The 9,526-nt window shown below is 42.6% G+C and overlaps 1 protein-coding gene across 1 annotated transcript; it reads right to left on the reverse strand.

Moving 5' to 3' along the window:
- Nucleotides 1–750: 750 nt before the first annotated feature.
- On the reverse strand, nucleotides 751–8,539 carry LOC137975751 (kelch-like protein 12). Its single transcript, XM_068822931.1, has 5 exons — nucleotides 7,651–8,539; nucleotides 6,331–6,477; nucleotides 5,636–5,804; nucleotides 4,001–4,135; nucleotides 751–1,171 (listed from the first exon to the last, which is right to left on the reverse strand). Exons 1-5 carry the CDS (start codon nucleotides 8,537–8,539, stop codon nucleotides 751–753), a joined length of 1,761 nt encoding a protein of 586 aa, XP_068679032.1.
- Nucleotides 8,540–9,526: the final 987 nt, after the last annotated feature.

A 9,526-nucleotide genomic window follows, 5' to 3' on the forward strand; every position in this document is an offset into this window, starting at 1 on the left:
GCCGCGGGTGGGTGGCGAACCTATGCCAGACCAATAATGAGGGTCATAACATAGCTGAGGAGACAGTGCTGCGTTTGTAATTTTATCTGAAAATGGTTAGCCTTTCAAGTTTTCTCTGATACGGTCTTTAAACCGTAGATCCCATCTCAACCCTGGCTCATAGATTCGTGAACAGTAGGGCGCAGAGTTTGTAGTGTCTTATTCTTTGAAGGAAATCGTGGGTGGCTTGAAGTGATGTCTTTAAAGCCTTATGGTTTATTAGGCCACGTAGGCAGCAATGGCCATAAGTCAGGAAGGGGGGGGGGGGGGGGGCGGTTCGAGTACTGGAACGTTAGGACTAAGCCAGAATGAGAAGAATATCAAGTGGGCGGGGCTGGGTATTTCAGGATTAAAAAAGATCTGTCAAGTCTCACTGTCGGCTGGGGATTACTGTGGAAGGGGTAAAGCTTGGGGTACTACGAATTCTGGGAACGTTTAGAGAAACTAAAGAATCAATGAGCACGTATTTATTTCAAGATTTGTCTTTCTTTTAATAAGCTATTCTGGAGCGAATTAAAAGCGAAGTATCCAATGTATAATCCAGATAAATTAATCATGGATTACTGTCCGGTTCTAACTCAATTTTTTCGAAAGAGGTATAAAATGCAGTCTTTCAGTCTACAAACGAACAAGTATGGTATCGAGAACAAACACAGAAAATAAGACTTCAATTTAGAAGCATTCTCAACGCCAAGTACACGGCCAGGCCCGTCAGCAGACAATACACATGTGTCCGCGATTGCCCCGGTTCTTGGGTTTCTGTTCGTTCGTAGACTGGAAGGATAAAAAACAGCATCGTACACCAGTTGTAGGTCGAGGAAGAGACGGCAACCGCTGCCAGACACGAGTGGTGATGTCGTAACACTCGACGGAGTTTAAACTGATCCCGTCCCAACCCCCGACGAGGTATATCTTGTTGTTGAATACGCATGCGCCGGCGTTGGATCGCGGGGTGTTCATAGGAGGGACCTGGGTCCACTCTAGTGTGTTGAAGTTGTAGCATTCGACGGATCGCAAAGTGTCGTTGCCGTCGTAGCCACCCAGTACGTACATCTCGTCCTCTGCAACAACTGCGCTCGGAAATGAACGCCTATCACGCATGGGCTGGACTTCGGTTGAGCTCCAGGTGTCCCTAATAATCGAAAATAGAGTGAACAAAGAGACCAATGATTGCAATTTCACCCCAGGTGGTTGCGACGTGACAACTGATTTTCCATACGTTGTATTGCAACGTTTGCAATATCAGCCCGGCAATGAAAAACTTCTTTCGACCTCGTGTGAACATAGAGGGATAGACAAGTTGAAGGAAATGCTGCCCAGTTGTGACATCGTTCCAATCTCGACCCCAGAGCTCTTCTCTTTTGCGCATGAATGAGGGAGAGAAGAGCTCTGCTGAACCCTGAAACAAGGTGTCTTCTCATTGGTTTTTATGAAGAACAATGAAAAGCGAGGAGTGAGTAGGCGCCGTAACGTTCAAATAGCCATTTTTTGGCTATAAAAACCCTACGGCTCATGTTCACCTACATAGAGCTTCCCAGACCCTCGGGTCATGCGCAGACATAATATCCGAGGCTCTGGTGACGAGAACGACACCGATCGGCCAGGTTGACTCGCAACGGGAGAGCATTTGTCGAAACGACAACTGCCCATTGTAACAGCGCCTTAACGTCCTCAACTTGCTATGATCATGATTTTCATTTTGTCTGTGAGCGAACGTTCTAAAGCAAGGGCCGGTGTTTTTTCTCTTGATAGAGCATGCTTTTACAAGCACTTTTTTTCCAGGTGAATAAAAACTCTTCATAATTAAGACTTCTCTTCTACGCACTTTGAAAAACTTGGAGACTGAAAACAACTCGGGTGACTTATGTCAATTTTTCAAACCCAATTGTTTTTCTTTTTGCTGTTCGATACAACAGAATGCATAGTCTTCCGTATTGCTTTGCGATCACACTGATCATGGGTTCGCCTCCACAAACGACAACACTGTTCAAGCCCCTTTGGCAAAAGGCAACTTTTGCGTTCTCACCAACAAGAAAGCAGTGTTGCTGGGGATAAGATTGCATGTGTGTGGTCGATGATCCGATAGTAAATGAAACTAGGTTTGTACTTTAATTTTCAATGCGTCAGAATAGCAATAAATAAGGTTATTTTTCATGGTTCAAATATTTTCTTTTTGATTCATGAAAAAATAAGTTTCCAACTGTTAGGCTGATTTAGCAACATAACTGGAACATCGGTTGACGAAGGCGCGCGCAAAAAAATGTCCATCTGTATTTATTAGGTGGGATTAGAGTAGAATCCAGACTATTCCGCGCGCTCTCTCGTCGTCAACTGAGGTTCTAATTCCCGTACCTAATATACCTCAAACCGAATAACCTGAAGGAAGAATCTTTAAGGCCAGGTATGAAATTTGTTTCCCCTAACCTAGCCGGCTACTGATACCTTACATCTGTTGTCGCCTAAGTCTTTGGGTCTTTGTCTCACTGGTGACTCTTCAGTAACGGGTAAAATTTTATTTTCTTTCAAAACAAACCTTTATATTCAAACTGAAAGAGCAATCACTCTGTTCAATCGTAAAAGAGCAAACTGATACGGCGCGAGGTTTTTTAAGCCAGTTTTGATTGAAGAAAATTGACGTTTCTGTGCCAATTTAGTTGTCTTACGTTTGAGGTTCGCTTGAGGAGAATTTATTTATTTATTTATTTCAAGCTTCACCCACAGGTGGATGAAGTAAAAGCAATAAATGGTTTCAATATTTTACCTAAACTGATTTCTTCTGTTTTAGGTAAATGTAGGAAGCAACGCAAAAAACAGTTGGCTGTGGGTCGGCCAATTAAACGGTTTGACCGTCAGGGGACCAGAATTTTAAATAATAATAGTGAGCTTCATCTTGAAATTGTAGAAAGTACTTTAGGGGTGGGTTATCCAATCAGTTATATTTGTAATCGAAAGGTAACAAATTCGGCGCCTTTCATGAGCACACTTTTTTACATCAGCGTACCCGAGTTTAATTTGTGCGAGTGAAGAACGGCCTCGGGTGGGTGGCGGGTGGGTGGTCTATGCCAGACCAATAATGAGGGTCATAACATAACTAAGGAGACATAAGGATAGACAGGTTGAAGGAAATGCTGCCCAATTGTGACACCGTTCCAATCTCGACCCCAGAGCTCTTCTCTTTTGCGCATGAATGAGGGAGAGAAGAGCTCTGCTGAACCCTGAAACAAGGTGTCTTCTCATTGGTTTTCATGAAGAACAATGAAAAGCGAGGAGTGAGTAGGCGCCGTAACGTTCAAATAGCCATTTTTTTGGCTATAAAAACCCTACGGCTCATGTTCACCTACATAGAGCTTCCCAGACCCTCGGGTCATGCGCAGACATAAGATCCGAGGCTCTGGTGACGAGAACGACACCGATCGGCCAGGTTGACTCGCAACGGGAGAGCATTTGTCGAAACGACAACTGCCCATTGTAACAGCGCCTTAACGTCCTCAACTTGCTATGATCATGATTTTCATTTTGTCTGTGAGCGAACGTTCTAAAGCAAGGGCCGGTGTTTTTTCTCTTGATAGAGCATGCTTTTACAAGCACTTTTTTTCCAGGTGAATAAAAACTCTTCATAATTAAGACTTCTCTTCTACGCACTTTGAAAAACTTGGAGACTGAAAACAACTCGGGTGACTTATGTCAATTTTTCAAACCCAATTGTTTTTCTTTTTGCTGTTCGATACAACAGAATGCATAGTCTTCCGTATTGCTTTGCGATCACACTGATCATGGGTTCGCCTCCACAAACGACAACACTGTTCAAGCCCCTTTGGCAAAAGGCAACTTTTGCGTTCTCACCAACAAGAAAGCAGTGTTGCTGGGGATAAGATTGCATGTGTGGGATCTTTCCATGTAATGAGTTGGTGCGCAAAATGCAAGCAATCGTTTCTGAGATATCTCTTAATGCATATGTTACCTTGTAGTGTCGTAAACCTCCACTGTGTTCAGAATGCTCGATCCATCATGACCACCGATCACGTAAATGAATTTTCCGTGAACCACAGCGCAGATGCACCTTCTCCTGGTCGGCATCTGAGCCTTGGCGCGCCATCTTAAACAGAGTCAAAAAGAAATTGATCAGTTAGATGCATTGCCTCTGTTGCATACTTACGTTGTCGTCAAAACCTCAAATTTGGTAATTTCACGTCGTCGTTATGCAGAGGACCCTAACCCTATAAGGACTTAAGCGTGCTGCACGTGCAGCACGGTTTTTAGCAAGTACGTTTTCGGTATGTGGGTTGATCTCAGTTGATCTCAACCTGACTCCGAGGGTTTTTCTCCGGGTACTACGGTTTTCCTCCCTCAGCAAAATAGACTCCCAGCCTATTCCAGCTGGCTGTCGTGCTGTGCTCCGATGTCATACATGGGTCGTATTCAGGGGCCGAGCTCCTAACCGGTAGCACTGCTCTTTCGGTCCGACCTCGTCGAGCCGCGCCCTTAGCAATTCAGTCTCCAACTGCAAGTAAGGGCTTTTACTGAGGTCAAGCATTATTATTATTATTGTTGTTGTTGTTATTGTTATTGTTATTGTTATTGTTATTGTTATTGTTATTGTTATTGTCACTACTGTTATTGTTATTGTTGTTATTATTATTATTATTATTATTATTATTATTATTATTATAACAAGGGAACACAAGCAAATTTTTAAAGGGAACAAGGAACCCCTTGAGAGGGCCTTCCTTTCTTCAAAAGCGTTAGCCCTTCGTCAGATTCGCTCAGACGAAGGGCTAACGCTCGAAACGTCAGTTTTTAGAATCTCTGTACGGTGGCCAATTTACATTATCAACTCCGTTGATAAAACTAAAATTTTTGTATACTACTTCCCCACCGACGCAGCACCACAGTTTCTTTAGAAACTACCCCCTTCTTCCTTTCTTCACTCTGCTAAGATTGAAGCCCGTGGCGCCATCTTGTTGGGATCACTTTTGCCCAAAAGCTTCGTGAGTACAGTAAAGTAATAAGTAAAAACGAAACCTTCTGTTACGTTATGCGGAAAGACTTGCAGAAAGTGGTCTTTACGACATTGTCAAATTGCTTTCCTCTCACTTTGAACTTTCATGAACTCTACGGTTGCAAGGTGGCAGCAACAAGATGGCCACCGCGCATTTTGTTCTGCTTCAATTCAAACAATAGATACTTGATCTCCCGGGAGACTCGCATATGAAAGGGGCGGGGATGCTCGTCGTCTCGCCTAGGGGTGTAAATTTTGGATCTTGGTCTCACTTAGGGTGTTCTGGGCAAAACGCCATCATGTAGCTCATATGTAGCCGTAAAGGTGTCGTTTAGGCCAAGCCCAAATTGGTCTTCTTTAGTGGTTTAATTCAAAATGTCCGACGAGCATCCCCGCCCCTTCATATGCGAAGTTCCCCCCCCCCCCCCATCCTGGCTTGATCCAGCTTTTTTGGATTAGTGTTTGTACGAAACAAAATTGCCTGCGATAAAGTCGTCTATGGTTACTTCAGTTTGAAGTTTCATCTCTATGTGGAATGCAGTGTATATTTGTGCCGACCTGAAAGTGTGATTCAGTATTTTACAGCAGGAGGTTTACCTTGCAGCCTGGAATCCATAAGCTTCCATGGTATTGAGTGTAATTTGGCCGTCATAGCCACCAACCACATAAATATGACCATCCACCTCCACGGATCCGTGCTTGCTTCTTCGGGTCAACATGTTTGGCATATTATGCCACTCCTTCTGACGGACGTCATAACGCTGAGCTAGGAGCAGAAGGAATGTACATAGCGCTATTCAGTATTTGCAGGAGCCCATCTGGAGCGTGCGTCTGTGAAACGGCGTTTTCACAAGTAGGTTTATTTTTAGGTCAGTCAAAAAACAAAGGCAGTTCCGGTTCGGTGACCCTATGACGTCAGCTTAATTTCTTGTAATTGGTCATCGGGCTCCTGTGGGAGTCTCATTAGCGCGAAATTCAATCTAAAAATAACCTTACTTGTGAAAACGCCGTTGCACGAAAATAGGCACGCTCCGGGTGATGGGCTCCTGGTATTTGTGTCTACTTAAACAACAGTTTCCCTCCCCCATCCCCTGCTTATCAAAATCGTCGTGCATATAATTACGCGCATTCTGGACATATTCTCTGTATCTGACAGACTCCAAGAATGAGTCATCTTTATGCTGTAAAACATAAAAATCTAGCTATGGGCCCCTCCCCTCCGTTTGTCAGCTCTCCGATAGAAACGCAATATCCAAGATTGAGGATTTAATATAGATACAAGTATATGTTACCTATGTCTAAAGTTTCTGAGTTGACATTACAATAACCACCGGTGACGTAAAGCTGGCCTCCAAAACTGGTGATGCTATGATACCCACGATCCTTTGTAAACCTCGGCAGATCGGACCAAAGCTGGGTCACCACATTGAAACCAAAAACTGAAAGAGAAGTACTATTGGGTCAAACAGTTTTCAGCAAACGCACTAAATGTAAACGAAAACTTGATGACAATGCAATAAGAAAAAAGTGAAAAAATGTCATTTGGGAGTAAAACAAATAATCAACAATGAACTGCAGACGATCGGAACGGTGAAAATTGAAAGTACAAAAGAAATAACCAATCAGCATGTAGGAAATACATGGTATCCACATCAAGCGTGGGAAAGGGCGCCTGAGCAAGATCGGTTCGTCCAATCGTGGCACACCTCGCTACCCACTATCCAATAACGTTAGCGCCCTTAAACGCATGGGGACTACTTTGGGGATGTCGTTAAAACGTTTCCACCCCACCGCCCCCCCCCCCCCCCCCCCCAACCCGATCCCCGTTTTCTTGCACCCGTCCCGATTCCTGCGAATTTGGGTTTTTATAACACTTTGCAGGCACGCTACTGAAATCAGGTACGTACTGTAAACCGATCCATGACAAAGAGGAATAAGAACATACGAAAAATTGCAATTTTGCGTAGTATTGGCACATTAAGCTCATAATGGATTACGGGCATCTCATTGTATGAGAATTCGGCGCAATATTTTAATGTAATTGTTTACAAAAAATTGAATGTACCAGAAGGAAGAACTACGTAAAAGTCCGAAAATTTGTTATATTTGTAAGTGTGATAACCGTTGCATTAGATGAGAATTGGATTTTGCCAAATGTTGCCGAGTCCTTTAAGATGCGTAAAAATTCAAAACGACCGCATGCACTATAACGAAACTCTTAATTATTATCAGTGATACGTATACTATAATGAAAACTGCTTTAAGAGTCACCTCATACTGACCGAGTTAGAGGGTCGTACGTCAGTTGCGGCCCGCATTCTTTCCATTTAGAATTTAAGTCCCATGTGCATAGCATGTTTGCAATAACTTAACTGGGAAAAATCTGGAACTGTAACTTACAATATGGTCCAACAGAAGGGAGATTAGTGACACATTTGTTATATCTCTAGGCCTATTAATCAACTTTCAAATTTAGAGGTCCGTATTTTACAATATGGCCGCCGCTAAAATAGCCAATCGCAACGCGCGTACCATTTAAGACCGAACGTACTCCCTAACCAGTGTAAGGTTTGATCACAAAGTGGCATGTGAATGTACAATTTGAGTCTTACCCGTGCTTTGATTATGAAAGTCTCCGTTCCCTCCCATAGCGATGAGAATCTCGTGAAAGCGTTCATAGTTGCGTGGTGTCGTTCTTGCGTTGTCAAGAAGCTGACGACGATCCGGCAACAAGTGATAATGCTGTGCCTCTTGAAGCAGCTCCTTACACCTTGGTGAAGAAATAATCAGTGCTTCGTGTTCCACCACATCAACGAGATAATACGGAGATACAAGGGGCAAACGAATGTACTCCATCAATTCTTCAAAGAACTCGCGTCTGTTTTCAAGATCGTAGTTAATCCAGCCGAGGAGAGCCTCGTAAACTTTTTCTTCGTTTTCCACCGAAATGTCATCGCTCTGAAGTAAAAATTCTACTTGTTTTTGCTCCAAGTCGAGAAACTCCTCACACTCGGCAACGTTCGAAAAGTTTTGGTAAATGAAAGTTGTTGTTACTCCATACAGTTTGTGGCAAGCATAAGTCTCAGCCAACCCTTGGATGCCAATGCAGTTTTTAACGTTCAGTCTGCTTTCTAAGAAGCGCGAGCAAGCGTCCTTTACTGACTGAACAAGCATTAGGTTTGCGCTTTGTAGAATGGGCTCGACGTTATTCCAGTCTAGAGTGATTTCTCCTGTGTAGATAAAATTCATTATGGTTTTCATGCTGTCTTTATCGACGCCACTGATGGTAACTTCCCGTGCATGACGCTCCTTCATGTTCCCATTAAACATGGCAAAGAAGTAATCAGAGCTGGCGGAGAGGATGTTTCTGTGAGCGTAAAATTCTTCATCCTCGATTTTGATGGTAACATCGCACATGATGCCTTGTTTCTGGAGTCCACTTAATTTCATCAGTACATCTCTGGAGTATTTTTCGTCAGAAAAGACGAAACTGTCATCCATGCTTAGTTTTCTTTTCAGAGTATTTAGGCTTTTATGAAGGGATCGCCTTCTCGACGGCATATAACTTCTACCACATGTGGGCTACATCTCAAAAAACATGAATGGTCTAAAACGGAGAACTCTTTTCTGGCATCGTTGAAAACAATCTATTATGACGCATAATTCGTAATGAAAGGTAAAGTTACGTCAACACTAAAAAAGATTAATAAACAGAGAGGAGTTAGGGAGAAGGTTAGTTAACTGGAGCAGAGAGGAAGCGAATTTTTTTTGTGATAAAATATAATACATGATAACAATAACAATAAAGTTACTATTAAATAATTAGGGCGCAAGAGATGCGATCTCAAGTTAGCAGTATTAAATAGCAGTGCGCGCGCGCAAAGCCTGAGACCTCTACTTTCTGCAAAACGCTGCAGCAACTTGTATCACATTTTTTTGTTGCGAGACAGGTCGTGCGTGGGATGTAACACGCGCCAAATCGCTTTTCGACTAGTTTCGCAGCAATATTGCGAGACAAGTTGGACGTTTTTGTTGCTTGTATTACTGTAGCTTAATATAAGTGAGCGGCTTACAGTACCTGGAGGGTGAATTGCACTGTGCGTTGATTTGGCATAAAACGTTATGAAAACGGGAAGAAAAAGCTTTGTTAGATATCGTGAGCTTTATCTCAAAAGTTAGCGTGATTCCCTAGCCTGGTTTTTTGCGTACATAAAATGTTCGTTTTTTCATTCTTAAAGAAAATTCAAAAAATATTATGGAGTGGAATTTTCTTTTCAAAAATAACCGAAGTTCTACTAGATAGCTTTTTTTGCATTTGTCTTTTGGAAAAAAAAGTACTAGCTCGCCTAATTATTAGGACGGTGCCTACCAATTCAAAGGTATTTTTTCGCGGTTTCCTGAATATGTGATCTTGACAAGTATTATTGACATCCAAAAAGAAAATTGGGGGTAACCACGTATTTTTCGAAGATAATTAATCAACAATAT

The sequence above is a fragment of the Montipora foliosa genome, chromosome 1 (genome assembly GCF_036669935.1).
Source record: "Montipora foliosa isolate CH-2021 chromosome 1, ASM3666993v2, whole genome shotgun sequence".
NCBI classification, from domain to species: domain Eukaryota; kingdom Metazoa; phylum Cnidaria; class Anthozoa; order Scleractinia; family Acroporidae; genus Montipora; species Montipora foliosa.

Coding starts and splice junctions, on each gene's coding strand:
- LOC137975751 (XM_068822931.1), bottom strand. CDS start 8,539: ATGGATGACAGTTTCGTCTTTTCTGACGAAAAATACTCCAGAGATGTA. Junction 6,478..7,650: donor CTTTCATAATCAAAGCACGG/GTAAGACTCAAA, acceptor CTTCTCTTTCAG/TTTTTGGTTTCAATGTGGTG. Junction 1,172..4,000: donor GAGGTTTACGACACTACAAG/GTAACATATGCA, acceptor TTCGATTATTAG/GGACACCTGGAGCTCAACCG.